The 18,609-nt window shown below is 37.1% G+C and overlaps 1 protein-coding gene across 5 annotated transcripts in view; it reads left to right on the top strand.

Moving 5' to 3' along the window:
* KIAA0586 overlaps window positions 1-18,609 on the top strand; it is a 95,073-nt gene that overhangs the window by 63,492 nt on the left and 12,972 nt on the right. For all 5 annotated transcript variants that reach the window (XM_084894695.1, XM_084894694.1, XM_084894697.1 and 2 more), the window contains 2 exons: window positions 1,800-1,954; window positions 7,660-7,768. In XM_084894695.1, coding sequence (XP_084750821.1) covers window positions 1,800-1,954; window positions 7,660-7,768 — 264 coding nt within the window. The remainder of the gene's footprint in view (window positions 1-1,799; window positions 1,955-7,659; window positions 7,769-18,609) is intronic.

Genomic DNA, 18,609 nt, shown 5'->3' with positions numbered 1-18,609 from the left:
GCCCCACCTCAGTCTGGCGCCCTGCTCGCCTGCTCCATCATCCCGCCATGGCCATTGCCCTCCATGTTCCATGCTTTGCCGCCTACTGCCAACATCCATCATGTTCCATGCGCACTCCCTGGTGGTCAGCACATGTCATTGCGACCAGTTCTGTTGTTCGGTTGTTCTGCCATTCAGTCTATTTGCATATTAGGGTTTTATGTATATAGATTTTTGCCTCACTCTGTATTTCAGTTGATTAAAATGAAATAGATTATACTGTGCTGTATTTAAAAGGTAGCCATTATTAAGGAAAAGCCAGATTTTACTTAGAAATATATTAGCAAAAATGTGAAATAAAGAATAGTGACTAGGAGTTGGAAGATAGGGATTTTAATTTCTTTGTACCTTTTACTAGTTCTCTGAGTTTTGGACAGTTGACTTTCCTGAGCTTTAGCTTTGTCACTGAAAGGCAGTTGTAATATTATTTGAACCGCCTAGCTGACTTAATGATTTTGAGGTTCAAATTAAATGAGATAGTGTATATGATAGTGCTTATAGTATCCTATATAATAAAAGGCTAATATGTAAATCAACTGAATGACCAAACAACCGGTTGCTATGATGTGCACTGACCACTAGGGGTAGACACTCAATGCAGGAGATTCCCCCTGGTGATCAGTGCGCTCCCACAGGGGATTGCTGCTCAGCTAGAAGCTGGGCTCATGGCTGGCAAGTGCAGTAGTAATGGCAGGAGCCTCTCCAACCTCTGCAGTAGCGCAAAGGATGTCTTATGGCTCAAGCCTGCTCCACCATGCATTAATTTTGTACACTGGGCCACTAGTTAAGTGTAATATAACAGTGATGTTAGATAAATGATATGTTTTATTGCTCGTATTGTCTTCTGTGTTTCGTTTTGTTTTGTTAATCCTCACCTGAGGATATTTTCCATTGATTTTTTTTTTTTAGAGAGAGTGGAAGAGAGAGGAAAAGACAGAAACATTAATGTGAGAGAAACACATCAATTGGCTGCCTCCTACACAAGTCCCAAGCAGGAATTGGGCCAGGAGGAGCCTGCAACCAAGGTATGTGCTTTTGACCAGAATCAAACCTGGGACCCTTTGGTCTGTAGGCCTACACTATCCACTGAGCAAACTGGCTAGGGCTCTTATTATCTTCTTTTTATTGATTTGATTGAGATTCCATTTGCATAAGGAAAAGAGGAACTCATTCATTTGAAGGGAAATATTTACAGAACAGAGCTAAGCAATTTCTAGTCAAGAAATTGCCCCTTGCTTCAAAGACTATATTTTAGATAGAAAATATTGTATTGACTTTTTCTGATAGAAAGGTAGGCTGAAGTGTTAAGGTTTGGGTGAGACTGCATGAGCAACTTGTTGATTGGAACCTTAGAATATTCCATAGATTTGTTTGAACAGAGGCACTTTTTATATTCTCTATGAGCTCTGGTTTTAATTGCAGCAAAGGCTTGGTACCAAGTGTTTGGTTGCTACTTCTAATTCTGCAGGTAAAAATATTGATAATTTTGCCAAAGCCAGTTTGGCTCAGTGGATAGAGCTTTGGTCTGTACTTTGATTGATTCTGGTCAAGGGCATGTACTTTGATCGTAGGCACATCCCCAGTAGGGGGTGTGCAGGAGGCAGCTTATCGATGTTTCTAGCTTTCTATCCCTCGCTTTTCCTCTCTGTAAAAAATCAATAAAATATATATTTAAAATATTGATAATTTTAGCCAATTATTTATTCTGTATCTAAGATAAATTAATGTATTTTACTTTTTGTTTACATATTTGATAACAGGTGGTGGTTTTGAAGATGCATGTGTAAGTCATGGTCCAATGAGTTTGAAAGAATTGGGGTTGCAGCCAGATGCTCTTCTTGCTCTTCCCACAACTCATCCAACGGCACAAGAAAATTATGTTAAATTAGCAGCAGCAGCTGGAGATTTTCCTCAGGTAACCAATCAGTAGCCCTTGTATTTTATTTAAAGTGAAAATAGTTACACTGTAAAATGGGATAATTACTCTCAGAGAGGAACAAAATGCTCAAGTTATTAAGTATAGTTTTATGTCTGTGTGATAGCGATGGATATCTCATTGTGGGTTAATTTACTTAGTATTCATTGCGTGGTGTTGTAGCATGGTATGATGTTGAGGGTGAAAGCCAAAAATATGTAAAGATTGTTTATATAACACCACTATGTAGGTATTAACAACCTGTGATGATTAATAATGAATAAATATTTGTTAATAACTTCTCTATAAAATAAAAATAGTTTTGACCTTGGGTTAGACAAAAATGACACCAGAAACATTATCCATGAAAGTAAAAGTTAATAAATTGATTTTATCAAAAATAAGAACTTTGGTTCTTTAAGACACACTGTTAAGAGAATGCATACACTGGGGAAAAATACTTGCCAATCACTTATCTTATAAAAGGCTTAGCCGAAACCGGTTTGGCTCAGTGGTAGAGCGTTGGTCTGAGGACTGAAAGATCCCAGGTTCGGTTCCGGTCAAGGGCATGTATGTTGGTTGTGGGCACATCCCCAGTAGTGGGTGTGCAAGAGGCAGCTGGTCGATGTTTCTCTCTCATCGACATTTCTAACTCTCTATCTCTCTCCCTTCCTCTCTGTAAAAAATCAGTAAAATATATTTTTTTAAAAAGGCTTATATCCAGAATATACGAGGAACAGAATTCAATATTAAGTTTGCCCTGGCTGGGTGGCTCATTTGGTTGGAGCTCATCTGTATATCAAAGAGTTGTAGGTTCAATTTCTTGTCAGGGCACATACCTAGGTTGCAGGTTTTATCTCAGTTGGGGTGCATATAGGAGGCAACCAATGTATGTTTCTCACATGCCCACATTGATGTTGATCTCTCTCTCTCTCTCTCTTTTTCTCTCTCTTTCTCTCTTTCTCTTTCCTTCCCCCTCTTCTCCCTCTCCTTCTTCCCTCCCTCTCTCCCTACAAATCAATGGAAAAAATATCCTTGGGTGAGGATTAACACATACACAAATATATGCATATACACTGAATGGCCGGATTATTATGATCTCTGAACACATAATAATCTGGCCACTCAGTGTATATCCTATATAATAAAAGGCTAATATGCAAATTGTCCCCTCGATCAGGAGTTTGACCAGCAGCAGGCTGGCCAACTGCCTATGTCCCTTCTCCCTAGCCAGGCTGGCGGACCCCACCCATGCATGAATTCATGCACCGCCGCCTCTAAAAGACACACACACACACACACACACACACTGAGTGGCCAGATTATTATGTGCTCAGAGATCATAATAATCTAGCCACTCAGTGTATCGATATAATCAATAAAACATACTCTTAGGTGAGGATAATGGAAGGAAGGAAGGGAGAAAGGGAGAGAGAGGGGGGAGGAAACAATCTATTAAAAAGTAGATCAAATATTTGGAAAGATAGCTTACCCAAAGAAGACATACTGATGGCAAGTAAGCACATAAAAAGAATCTCAGTATTATTAATCATTAGGAAAATGCTGACACCACAAAGAAATATTATCATTTAATTTAAATTTTATATTTTCAATTACAGTTAACATTCATTATTACTTTGTAGTTTTAGGTATATAGCATGGTGGTTAGGCAACCATATACTTTACCAAGTGTTCCCCTGATATTTCCAGTACCCACCGGGCACCATACATAATTACTTGAATGTTATTGACTATTCCCTTGGTTGTACTTTATATCCCTGTGACTATTTGGAACTTCCAGTTGTACTTTTAAATCCCTTTTTTTTACCCACTCCCCCAACCCCCTTGTCCTCTGGTAACCATCAGTTTGTTCTCTGTATCTATGAGTCTGTTTCTATTTTGTTTGTTTATTCTGCTCTTTAGATTCTACATCTAAATGAAATCACAAGGTATTTGTCTTTCTTTGACTTACTTCACTTAACATAATACCTCTATGTCCATCTATAATATGGCAAATTGTAAGATTTCATTCTTTTTGTGTGTCCAAGTAATATTTTGTTGGATACCACAATTGTTTTATCTACTTGTCTGTTGAAGGTTTGCTTCCAAATCTTGACTATTTAAAATAACACTCCAGTGAACATGAGGGTGCATATATTCTTTTTAAAAATATATTTGTTTATTGTTGATAGTATTACAAATGTCTCCCACTCCCTGTCCCCCTTAATTCCCTCCTCCCAGCTCCTACCCCCTGCCAGGTCTTTACCCCCTATTGCCTGTGTCCATGGGCTATGCATATCTATATTAATAAAAGGGTAATATGCTAATTAGACTGGACTCTTCCGGACGACCTTCTCGACAAAGCCACGGTGGCGGGGCCAAGGCAGAGGCAGTTAGGGGTGATTAGGCTGGCAGGGAGAGCATTTCGGGGGATCAGGCCAGCAGGGGAGAGCAGTTTGGGATCAGGCCGGCAGGGGAGGGCAGTTAGGGGGATCAGGCCAGCACGAGTTTTGTGCACTGGGCCTCTAGTAAGTATATAAGTTATTTGATTCATCTGTTCTCGACCCCCAACCCCCATACCTAAGTATGTCAATCTGTTCCATTCTTCCATGCTTGGGGTCTTATTTTGTTGGTCAATTCATTTTGTTCATTAATTCCACAAATAAGTTAGATCCTGTGATATTTGTCTTTCTCACATTGTCTTATTTCACTTATCATAATAGTCTCCAGGTCCATCCATGTTGACCCAAAGGGTAAGAGATACCTCTTTTTTTTTTTTTTTTTTTTTTTTTTTTTTTTTTTAACTGCTGCATAGTATTCCATTATATAAATGTCCCACAGTTGTTGTTGTTGTTTTTTAATCTATTCATCTATCGATGGGCACTTGGGCTGTTTCTAGATCTTAGCTATTATAAATAATGCTGCTATGAAAATAGGGGTGCATATATTCTTTCTGATTGGTGTTTTGTGGTTTTTAGGATATATTCCCAAAAGTGGGATCACTGGATCAAACAGAATGCATATATTCTTTTGAATTAGTTTTTTTGGTTTCTTTAGATATATTTCCAGAAGTGGGATCCCTGGGTTATAAGGCAGTTCCATTTTTAATTTTTTGAGGAAACTCCATACTGTTTTCCACAGTGGCTGCACCAGACTTCATTCCTACCAACAGTGCATGAGGGTTCCCCTTTCTCTACATTATCACCACACTTGTTTGATTTATTGATGATAGGCATTCTGGCAGGTGTGAGATAATATCTCATTGTGTTGTATGTGTTTTTTTTGTGATTTTTTTTGTTTTATTAATCCTTACCTGAGGATATTTTCCCATTGATGTTTTAGAGAGAATGGAAGGGAGGGGAAGAGACAGAGAGAAAAACATTTATGTGAGATACACATCAATTGGTTGCCTCCCTCATGCACCACAACCAGGGCCAGCAATCAAGCTTGCAACCAAGGTATGTGCCCTTGATCAGAATCAAACCCAGGACCCTTCAGTCCACAGGCCAGTGCTCTATCCACTGAACCAAACTGGTGAGGGCTTATTGTAGTTTTAATTTGCATCTCTCTGGTGATTAGTGATGTTGAACATTTTTTTCATATGTCTGTTGACCATGCCTATTTGGGTCCTGTACCCAAAATAGTCTTTCTAAATTTAGGATATTAACCTCATTAAATGTATCATTGGTGAATATCTTCTTCCATTCAATATGTTGGTCTCACAAATACTATTACACACCCATTAGAATATCTAAAATTAAAAAGACTGACATGCCAAGTGTTGGTGAGGATGTGGAACAATTGAACTCTTATACAGTGGTGGTTGGAATATGAAACGATTCAACCACTTTGGAAAAGTGGCAATTGCTTAAAAAAAGTGAAACATACACCGACCATATGACCCAGGCATTCCACTCCTAGGTATTTACCCACGAGCATCTAAAACATATGACTACACAAAGACTTGTACATGAATGGTCATTGCAACTTTACTTGGAGAAGCTTCAAACTGGAAACAAAACAAACATGAATCAATTGGTGATTCTACAAATTGGGTATAACCTATTCAATGGAATACTTCTCACCAATAAAAAGCAATGAACTATTGAAACATAGAGTAGCATGGATGATTCTCACAGAAGTTATGTTGAGGGGGAAAAACCAGACCCTCTTTACAAATGTGCCTACTCTGATTTCATTTATTTAAAATTCTAGAAAATGCTAACTAATCAATAGTAATGGTAGGAAATGCAAAACATATCAGAAAACCTCTGAGATTAATGGATATGTTCATTTCCTTATGTTGATTGTGGTGATGGTTTCATGGGTATACATGTATGCCAACACTTAGCAAGTTATATACTTTAGATATGTGAAGATCATTGTCTATCAATTATACATCAATAAAACTGTTTAAAAAAATAAAAGAATGATTTATTTCCCTTAATTGTTGGCCTATTTTAAAATAAAACTCTGGAATGTTACCAGAATGGGCCTTAGTAATTCATTTGTGAGATTTAACAGAGAGGTATGGCCAGTAATAACAGCACACTTACAATGCTTATTCTGCTGGATGCTGTTCTAAGTTTTTACACATTTAATCCTTATAATTCATTTAATCCTTATAACAACCTAATGAGATAGCTATTATCATCCCCATTTTACGAATGAGGAAATTGAAGTCTGAGGGGTTAATAACTTGCCCAACAGCCAGGTTTGAACACAAAGCATTTTAGCTCCACAATACTCAGCTCTTAGTCACTGTGGTTAAGGATAGGAGCCAATTAGGGATGTTCTAAAGCTGAAGCAATCCGAGTACCCAGGGAAGCACACATTATATGTATATTTCCTTCAAGGCAGAAACCTACATGACTAATGGCTCTAAGCACCGAAGACCAAGTTAAAGCTTGTTGTTACTACTACAAGTCTAAAGTTACTTTTATTTGAAGGTAAATAGGTGCCTGCCAGAGCTGGGGTGGTTACATTTGAGTCCATGTGGACAGGTGTTTCAGATTCTTCTCTGCTTGTATTTGTTGATAAAAATTTAGAGGCATCTTTCTGAGTTCCTGTCAAAGTATGTCTGATAGTTTTCAGGGACTCATTTAAAAGTAGGCTCAGAAACTAGGATGGGGAGAAAGAAAATGGCTCAAGTCATTAACAGTTAGTGATGTGGGATTGTGAAGGGATTTATGACTGCTGTAAATTTCAAATTTGATTTGGATATAGGTGAGGAGGAGAGATGGTGGGGTTTATTGTGGAATGTATATTTCTTGAATGGTAAAGGAGGATAACAACATTCTCGCACATTTGAGAATTAAATGATATTACTATATATTAAAGCTCTTTGAAATTTGCAGCGCAGCATGCAAATTTTATTTGGGAGAGTTTACATCTCTCCAGATTAAGCTCTTATCCTGTCTAAATCCACATGTGTATATATCTAAAATAGTTTGATTTCTAAGTAGCTCTGAATTTCCTATTAGAAATAGACAAATTATTTGAATATTTGAAATCTGTGTATATATTATCCAAATCTTTTTTAAAAAATTTATTTGCATTATTATTTTTTAGTAACATTTGGCAATTAGAAGGCATGTATAATATTCAAATTTTATGTAATAAACTCCTAACAAAATTTAATTGCTCAAATTATTTTAAAGTAACTTTAAAAATAATACTGTGACTTCATGTCTTAAATTCTTTAGTACCAACAAAAGCAAGACCAAGATGTTAAGCAAGTTGAACACAAGCCAGCACAAACTCGTATAATACGTGTGAGAAGTAAATCTGACATTTCACTTTCAGAGCAACAAGGTAAGATTCGTTTTCTTGTAATAATATAATAGTTTGATAATTATCTGATATTGAACAAATATATAATGAGAATTCTTTACTTTTATATACATCTAATCTCTAGATTTGCTTTTTCTCATGTAGTCCTTTGGGATAAGGAATCTGGCATCATATTTAATGTTATATTTGTTAGTTCTTTTTACCAATAAACTCTATTTCTAGTGGATTTAAAAAAAACTTTCTGTTAATTTTTTCCTTTAATGTTACCTTTTGATTCTTTTTTTTTTTTTTAATATATTTTATTGATTTTTAACAAGGAGAAAGGGAAAGAGATAGAGAGCTAGAAACGTCAATGAGAAAGAAACATCAACCAGCTGCCTCCTGCACACCCCCTACCAGGGATGTGCCCGCAACCAAGGTACATGCCGTTGACCGGAATCGAACCTGGGATCTTTCAGTCCTCAGACCAACGCTCTACCACTGAGCCAAACCGGCTTCGGCTGATTCTTGTACAATTGATGAAGACAGGGGTATGGCTGTTAAGGTGCTTTATAAAGGCTTCTTAGTGTTGTGTATGGATGCTGATCAAATACCACTTAAAAAACAGGATTCTCATGTTAAATGCAATTATATGGATGAACTTTTCTGTATTGTTGTTTGATTATCAAAATTGTGTGGTTAAACATTAATTCTATAACCTGTATCATGGTATTTTGATGTTGTTTTTATGTTCCTGTAAGGCTGTTGGCCTTTCGTGTGCCTTCTTGCTTCTTAGGCATTTACATTTTATATAACCTAAATTCTGAAATTTGGCAGTAGAACTTAAGATTTATAATGATTAAAACTTTCTATTCACAATCCAGGAAGAAGTATTAGGAATACGTTAAGCAGTGGAATGTTTTTCTTTGTTTTTACAATTGTGTTTTGTAATCTCATTTATTGAGTGACAATGTAGTTGCAATATAGCTATGCATTTGGCATTTGGGGAGAACTTAAATTAAGAGCCACCAAGGTATTTGTTAAGGTCATGCTATATGAGGTTTAGATTTTTACTTTTTGTTTGTTTTCTGTTCCTCTCTTGCTTCAACTTGTCAGAACTTTACCCTCCCGACTTCTTTTTAACCTAACCCTGGTATAATAGTGGTAATAACGTATTTTAGACTCCTATGAAAAATTGCCTATAAAACTTTTCTCATGGTATTTAAAAATTAATCATGTCAGTATATAGAGCAAATTAATGTTCCTAACATAATATCAGGACTGACTTGATCTCCTTCTACTGATTACTGTTACTATTCATGGCCAATGACTTGACATTTAATTTCGTTTTTAAAAATTATAAATGAATTTTATCACCTTTGGGGATGTTATATGTAATAAAATCATTTTTCTCAGCTGATAGGAAAGTATCTTTGTTTGTAAATATCTCTCTTTAGGGAAGTGACGTTGTCTTTGTTTCATAAATATGAATGTCTGACCACAAGATGGCAATAGTAAATTTTTTGTTGACTTAGAACAATTTCACTAAATAATGTCCAGTTAACATTCAGTAAGTCAATAAAAATCATAAGAAGAATAAGAGAAACCAAGGTGTTACTAGTAGGAAGAAGTTTTATTTAGAAAGAGTTTAAAATAATGGATTTAATATGTGTGAATTTTTAAATTTAATTTTTCATCTAATACAGAAGTTAGGAGAGCAGACTTGTGTCAGCTTTGACTAAGACAAATACCCAGTAAGCATTTTAAATAAAAGCCCAGTGTTTCACTTTATAATTGAAACATATCTCCATCCTGAATATTTTTAAATGAATATAATTGCCTTGTCAAATACAGTCAGTTATGACTTTATTTCCATAAAATTTTTAAAATTTATTTTTTATTTGATGAAACTCTGAGACATTGCCTAATGTTTCAGAGAATAGGAGAGTCAGAGTGGCAGAATAATCCTTTAGGCAAGCAAGTCAAACTCATAGCCCATGGGCCACATGTGACCCACAACAAACATGTTTGTGGCCCAGCCAACATAACAGTGTGAGCAGTTATTTACAATTTGAAAGGAAATAATCTCCTGTCAGATCCAGAATTACTGACATTCACTTCGGGTCAGTTTTGAAAGTAATCACTGCGAACAAGACTTCCCCCGAAGTAGGAAAGATAGTAGCAGAGAAGAGATGCCAGGTGTCAGGAAGAAAATATTAATTTTATCATTGCTCTTGCTTCTTTTTTTATACTATACTTTTGAAATAAACCTATGTTTCTATGAAAATTAAAGCTTTTGTTTTTTTGCAGCCCACATAAACTTAAACCTTGTTTATCTGGCCTATGTTAGCCTTTGAGTTTGAGATGCTGGCTTTAGGGTCTTCAGGCCTTTGGGTGACCTTGAAGGGATTCAATGCTATCTCAAACAGAGGCCTTGAAGATAATAAAGGAAATTCACCTTATTACAAGGGAATTAAACCCACATCTTGTCTGACAGTTAAATGCTTCTAAGAATACATCGACCCCAAATTATGGCTGTTTCATGGAAAAGTATGTATTTCACTTTGAATGAATAATCTACATATATAGAAGCATAATTTGCAAATCGACTGGATAACAGAACCACTGGTTGGCTATGATGTGCAGTAACCACCAGGGGCAGATGCTCAATGCAGGAGCTGTCCCCAACCTGCAGGCCCTGATTGCCTGATGAGAAATGGGGAACCAGGGATGGGTGGTGGCAGATGGAGGCAGTGCTGGGGCCCTGATCACCCAGCCAGTTGCCCCACACATAGAGGGTGACTGGTGGCCACAGGGGTGGGGCCGGAGAGTGGGTGGGAATGGCCAACCTGTTGGTTCCTCTACCCAGCCAACAGGCTCTGATTGCCCGATGGGGAACCAGGAACTGGGGGTGGGTGGCAGCTGATGTGGGTGGCGCTGGGTACCCAATTACCTGGGTGACAGGCGATGATTGGCAGGAGCAGGGCCAGCTGCCAGCAGCCAGGGAAGATTGGCCCTGATCACCGGCCAGGCCTAGGGATCCTACCTGTGCAGGAATTTCTCACGCCTGGCCAATTGTCCTATATAATAAAAGGCTAATATGCAAATAGACCAAACTGCAGAACTACCAGTTGCTATGACATGCACTGACCACCAGGGGACAGACGCTCAATGCAGGAGCTACCTCCTTGTGGTCAGTGTGGTCCCACACAGGGAGCATTACTTAGCCAGAAGCCAGGCTCAAGGCTGATGAGTGCGGTGGTGGTGGTGGGAGCCTTTCCTGCCTCTGCTGTGGGCAGGTGGTAAGGAGGGAGGGGTCCTGGACTGCGAGAGCCCCGGACTGCAGGAGGGATGTCTGACTGCTGGCTTAGGCCTGATCTCTGAAGGGTCCTGGACTGCGAGAGGGTGCAGGTGGGGGTGAGGGAACCTCCCCCCCGCCCCCTCCTCCCCAATGCACGAATCTTGTGCACCAGGCCTCTAGTATTTTTATAAAACATATCTTCAATGTAATATAAGTTGCATATTTAGGTGTTTATTTAAGAACACATTCTATTCAAGCTAAAAGTCTGGAACATTTATGCTTTATAATTTATTATTTAACTAGAAGCAAAGAAAAAAAAGATAGTGTATGTGCTAATAACTCTAAAGCACTTGATAGAAACATTCCTGTTTTTAAAATAAATTTTTAGACTTTAGAAAAGAATGATCAGTTCAAAAATTATCCTTATTGGCACATTCAATAAACTAATGTGTAATCAACCCAGTCAGTTCAATAAATATTAATTGAGCCCTCTCCACACACGATACTTCTAAGTCTCAATGCCTTTGCATGGTATCTTCCCACCTGGAGTTTCCTTCTTATCCCATGTCTACCTACTTCTTAATCTTCAAAATTCAGCTCTAAGTCCTTATTGAACTTCCTACTGAAAAAAAATGACTTATCCATCTTTAACCCCACCCCTAGTATTTTTGTGCCCTGATCACAGTCATAATCTTAGCAATAGTGTCTATTTACTGAAACCTTGCTATTATTATCTTGCTATTATTAGCAATAGTGTTATTATCTCATTTATTTCTTACAATAAACCTTGCTATTATTAGCAATAGTGTTATCTCATTTATTTCTTACAATACCATGCCATAGAGGTAGGTGTATTCCCATTTTTATTTTTTTTATTATTTACTTATTTGTATACCCATTTTTAAAGAGAGAAGTTTTGCCGGAACCGGTTTGGCTCAGTGGATAGAGCGTCGACCTGTGGACTGAAAGGTCCCAGGTTGATTCCGGTCAAGGGCATGTACCTTGGTTGCAGGCACATCCCCAGTGGGGGACGAGCAGGAGGCAGCTGATCGATGTTTCTCTCTCATCTATGTTTCTAACTCTCTATCCCTTTCCCTCTCTGTAAAAAATCAATTAAAATATATTTAAAAAATAAATAGAAGTTTCTGAAAGCTTGAAAATTTGGGATTTAAGCCCCCTACTACATGTGTGCAAAGCTGATGATCTTTTCCTTATTTTATGTCATTTTTCCAATTTCTTTACTAGTTTGATCATGCTCTACTCAAATACATCATTCATAGGACAGAACGCAATCACTGCCAAGTGTGATAGATCTGTTTTTTCCCCCCGAACCCACATTGGTGAAACCTTACATTAAAAAAGAAGAAGAAGAAGAAGAAAAGAAAAGAAAAGAAAAGAAACCTTACATTAGTCAAATGTTTTACAGCTGACAAGGAACTTCTCTTATATCATAGCTTTCATTTTCACAACAAACTTGTATGTAAAGATGTTTTTATTATTGTTTTATTATACAGACGAGAAAACAGAGGCTCCTGTATCTTATGTAACCTCCCTGCTCTTTGCTTGTCTTCATGTCCACAGAAGTTATTAGAAACTGTTGTTCAATAGTGTGGTTTTCAGTATTCTAATAAAACTGGCCAAGCTTTATTTCAGTGACTTGATATCAAACTAAGTTTTCTACCTGTTGTGGTTGTGCAGTTAATTTTTTAAGCACAATATCATTCAACCTAAATAGTATCCTGAGAAGTTTCTCAACTGTTCTTCCTCTATTCATTTTTGATCCTCTATTATTACCTATTATTCACCCAGAGTAATCTTTTAAAAATATGAATCAGATCACATGACTCCTTGTTTACAACCCTCCAAGACTTTGTTTTGTACCAGAATAAAACTCAGACTCCTCACAATGACCTGAAATGTTCTGCATTAACTAGCCCTGTCTTCTCTGAAATTATATCAGGGTCAACTTTTGAGGTAAAAACTTGTTAAATGCAGTTTCTTGTGTGTTTTTTTTTTTCCTTATACAATATTATAAAATTTATGGTACTCCATTAGGTTAGTATCTTATATATATACAGTATATATAAACAGTTTATATATATACAGTTTATATACAGTATATATAAACACCCTTAAAAGCAGAAATGGGGAATTTCTGAAGAAGGGCATGAATAATTATCAATATGCCTAATAATTGGAATGATACAACTCAATATTTTTCATGAGTTAACTCAGAGTCTAAGAAATAATTTAATAAATCCAAGATAAACTACTTTTCTTAAGCATTTTGTGAGTTGATTTCATGTGTTGAAAAAACTTTTAACAGAATTGATTCACTGCTGAGTGATGTATTCTTAATTCTTCTTATATAAGACTTTAAAAACACTTTTAAAATGTTTTTCTTTTCCTGCTTTTTACATGGTAATTAGCTTACAATAGCAGAAACTGATTTCTTGGATTTGATCATTACAGTTAAAATGCTCGGTTATTCAGCACTGTTGCTACAAATTAATTTAGACTTTAAAAAAGTATGTATGAGTGTGTGTGTGCATGTGCAACCGAGTGCAGAGGGAAAATTCCTGTGGCTGAAAATGCTTATGAGGGTATCAACCTACACAACAAGTCGTTACTCCATTTCTGCTTCTCTGGGTTACTTCAGAATTACCTTGCAAGGGGGGAAGATCTAATGCAGTGAGAGAGATGTAATTATTTGGCTTCAGTTTCTAGGGTGGAAGAGTCAGTGAAAATAATGTGGACAGTGCAGCAAATGCAACTTGGGAAGCATTTGTTCATGGACTATAATAATTTTCAGTTTCATAGATATATGTCTTCTCTGTTTTTTTTAAAATATTTTATTGATTTTTTTTTACAGAGAGGAAGGGAGAGATATAGAGAGCTAGAAACGTCGACGAGAGAGAAACATCGACCTGTCGCCTCTTGCACACCCCCTGCCGGGGATGTGCCCGCAACCAATGTACATGCCCCTGACCGGAATCGAACCTGGGAACTTTCAGTCCGCAAACCGACGCTCTACCCACTGAGCCAAACCGGTTTCGACTGTCTTCTCTTTTAACAAACCTAATTATTATTTATTATTATTATAAAAGAGCAAAACGAAACAGGATGAAATGTATTATATAGTTACAAAATATGTTCAGATAGTGTGTGTGCATGAAAATGCTTTTGTTTTCAGAGTTTCTTTAACGGGCTCCTCGGGCACCACCTAAGAATGGTGGCTACCAACGGAAGGTTTCTTGGGTGAATTTTTCACATTCGTGGTACATGCCGAGGCCCAAAGTGTGATAGGGTTTCCGGTGGAAGAAATTCAATTACCCGTGAATTATTTTAAGCTAGGATGCTGTTTACTTTCTTTTAAAATAGTAAAACAAATTACTCTGTTGTGGAGTACATACTTACAAAGTCTTTAAGTGAAACATTACCGTCAATATTTACCTTAAAACCTACTTGTTAATCTTTGTTATACTTGTCAGCTCATAGGGAGAGTAACTTTGTCATGTGATGAGCCTCACACAGTAAGGCTGTGGAGAACCCTGGCACTTTTTCTTACGAATACAGTTGCAGTAATATGTCCTACCTAATGAATTAAAAAACATAAAAATTATTAGGTAGAAATGTGGTTCCAAGAAACTTGTGATTATTGCCTTTCATGCCCGTCTGCCTACGTTAAAACAAATCAGACATAGGAAGTCCTGGAAATATTATGTTGGATATTTTCTAATTACCATGTCAGCATGATCAATCATTCTCTCAATTCGCCAGTTTCCTGAAATAGCTTAGCCTGTGTTCGGGGCACTTTACAGGAAGCAGCACCAAATTAGTCTCCATGTCCCCATATATTTTTCTCAGCGTCACAAAAAATCCATATTGCCTGAATGAAATATTTGTCTCTGGCACAAGGCCTGTGCACCAAACTACAATTAATGAACACAAGAATTAGAAATCAAAACTTTGTTTAGTCTGAGGAAAAACAATTCTTTAAACTGTAACCACATGGCTGTTTCTTGTTTGCATCAACTCTGGGTGACTGTTATTGTCTTCTGCGAATTCTCTGGGGCAGGGGCCTGACTTTGTTGAATGAGCCAATTGTTTTCCTTTGTGTTGCCCATCTAGTAAGTTCCCATCTGGTTTGTATCAGACTGTTTTCACAGCCAACAACTGCTGCCTTCTCTATATCCTGACACTTCAGGGCCCCATGCTATCAAAGCACTGCTGCGCCGGCCTCGCTGGCAGGGCCTTTGCAGCTGCGCCTCACAGCTTGGAGCTATTACCCGGAGCACGGGGAACGTAGAACTTGGACTGGCCCCTATTCCCATTGGTGTCGTGTGTACAGTGAACAGAAATCCACCCTCGCCTCCCCACCCCCTCACCCCGAAACTCGCTATTCAACAGAAAAATCTTTAAGGCTCGAATGTTAGGATATGGGCTGGTGGTGCTCTTATTTTCTAGTGGCTTCCTGTATTTGAAAGCTCATTTTTCATTCTTTCACTCTTTTTCAAAAGTGAACAGGTCTGGCCTTGGTGAAGTGAACTGGTCACTGTGCCACATTGAATTCTTGTTTCCACGTTTAGTCAGAAATGGCTAGATTTCTGGAAAAGCCCACCGTAAAAGCTATACAAATAATTCAGTGTGTTTTTAGTAATCGTCCCAGGCCATAACCTGAATGAAATGTTTATGTTGAAGAAGGATTTCCTTCTCTGAAATTGGATTTTTTGTGTGTGGATGGTAGAGGCACTTAGGTTCAAACTGCTTGGTAGCTATTAGGGAGTTTCTTTGCCTTCAGCTTTGTTTGCTATCGAATGTCATTTATAAGAATGTGATAATAGTGGTCTCCTCTAATTGTGGCCTCTGGTAATTAAAGTTATAGGAGTTATTGTTGAAGAAGAGTTAAAGTTGAGCTTATTTATTTTTATTTTATAAATATATATATTTTATTGATTTCAGAGAGGAAGGGAGAGAGAGAGAGAAATAGAAACATCAGTGATGAGAGAAATCATTGATCAGCTGCCTCCTGCACACCTGCTACCAGAGATAGAATTTGAAAACAGTGCATGCGCCCTGACCAGGACTCAAACCGCGCCCTCCTGGTTTATAGGTTGACATTCAACCACTGAGCCACACTGGAAGGGCAAAGTTGAATGTATATATATATAGTTATATCATTGCTTTTTTATAGACATGAACTGAAATGGCAAACTTTTTATGCACCAAAAATAAGGAATTAAATGCCTTTTATAGAATGTATTACTATTTTATAAATATTATGCTTTATCATATTAATAAAGTGCTTTCAAGATTAGTTAAAATGATAGTAATTTGTGCTTTTAATTTGAGTAGCTAATTGTTGCAGAGCATCAAGAATCCTAATGAGAGTCAAACTAGAGTTACAATGACAAAAGCTCACCTTCCGCTTCTGAATAATTTCAGCTCACTGGTATTTCAAGATTTTAAGAAAAGAAATAGAAAGGAATTTGTCTTTGTAGTTAACAGTATGGCCTGTGACTTAGCAATAGCCATTCACTTGATATTAAAGTCTGTCTAATAAGTAAGGTTGGTTATGTGGCTATTTTAATCATTAGAAAGCACTTCAAAATGTGTACACACTTTGAATCATTATAAAAGCAAAGTTTATTAAAATACATTTCATCTTCAAAATATAATAAAAGCAGATGTTAAAGTGTGTATACATTTTTTTGGGACACACTATATAAAGGAATCACCTTTTCATTGCTGAAACTAATTTATAGTTTTTTCCCCCCAATATAATATTTTTATGGAAGTGTAATATACTGAAATGCACACTTAAGAGTATTACAGCTGCAAGAATTTTCAAAAACGAAGCTACTTGTCTAACTCCCAGCCAGCTCCCTGACGCGCCCTCACGTTCTCTTTCAATCACAACCTCCCCCTCGCCGGGTTAACCACTGTCCTGCCTTAAAACAGCATAGTAGATTAGTTCTCTGGTTTCTGTACCTTGAATAAATAAAATCACGTGAAATGTAAGTCTTCTTTCATGAGGCAAACCTATTGTATTTTTTTAAGGTTCTTTTCATTTTCAAACCATTACGGCATGCTTTTATAGATAATTATCCGAGAGGAATTTATTTTAGTACTGTGTCACGCAGGAAGTGTACTGTAGATAAAGCTGTCTACTAAAACATCGGGTCTCTCAGCTCTCAACCAAATTTTAATGCTGGAATGTCCCTCCAGACATTCCTGCCCCTAAAAGGCAGGAACTCTCTTTGTCATAACACCACACAGCAATACATTCAAGCACTTAAGTGGTTTTTAAATGAGCTTTCGTAATTAAATCTACACTATTCAAATAAATCATGGTCTGCATTCTGGATAGGGTAGCTCACTATTTTCTGAATTATCAATCAGCTTCGTGGCAGTTGAATGTAAGCTTTTATGCTGCCACCATACTGTTTCTGACAATGCTGTTATTGGAGGGAGCCAATGAGTAACTTAATTGACTTAAAAATATTAACTTCTTTTTCTATATTTTAACTATCTCAATATTTACAGCATTACTTTTTTGTCAGTGAACTCAAATTATTATAAAAGATGCAGCTATTCTGAATCTTATTACATATTAGATTTCTCATTAGATTTTGTTACAAATTCTGGACATTATCTATTTAAAATCTCTTGTGAGTTGAAAAATTCATTTTTGGAGTCTTTGTCCTTATATTCTTTATATATATGTGTGTGTGTGTGTGTGTGTGTGTGTGTGTGTGTGTGTATGTGTGTGTGTATATATAATCTTTATTGTTTGGATTATTACAGGTGTTCCTCTTTCCTCCCTCTTCCCCCATAGCTCCCCTCCACATGATCCCCAACTCCACCCCATGCCCTTACCCCCCGCCTCTGTCTTCATCCATAGGTGTAAGATTCTTGTCCAATCTCTTCCCTCACCCCCTGAGAATTGTTAGTCCAATCCCTATGTCCCTGATTCCATTATATTCACTAGTCCATTTTGTTCTTCACATTTTTTATTCACTTGATATTTAGGTTCTCTTGTTGGTAGGTATGTATTTTATGTCTTTTTGTTGTTCATAATTTTTACCTTTACTTTTTTCTTCTTATTCCTCTCCTTAAAGAATACCCTTCAGCATTTCATGTAATTCTGGTTTGGTGTTGATGAACTCCTTTAACTTTTTCTTGTCTGTGAAGCTCTTTATCTGACCTTCAATTCTGAATGATAGCTTTGCTGGGTAGAGTAATGTTGGTTGTAGGTTCTTGTTGTTCATCATTTTGAATATTTCTTGCCACTCCCTTCTGGCCTGCATAGTTTCTGTTGAGAAATCAGCTGACAGTCGTATGGGTACTCCCTTGTAGGTAACTAGCTGTTTTTCTCTTGCTGCTTGTAAGATTCTCTCTTTGTCTTTTGCCCTTGGCATTTTAATTATGATGTTTCTTGGTGTTGGCCCTCCTTGGATTCCTCTTGTTTGGGGTTCTGTTTGCTTCCTGAACTTTTAAGTCTATTTCTTTTACCAGGTAGGGAAAGTTTTCTGTTATTATTTCTTCCATTAAGCCTTCAATATCCTGCTCGCTCTCCTCT

This window comes from Pipistrellus hanaki (assembly GCF_964339955.1).
Source record: "Pipistrellus hanaki genome assembly, chromosome: 1".
Taxonomy (NCBI): domain Eukaryota; kingdom Metazoa; phylum Chordata; class Mammalia; order Chiroptera; family Vespertilionidae; genus Pipistrellus; species Pipistrellus hanaki.
This window is presented reverse-complemented; position numbering and strand designations above follow the sequence as displayed.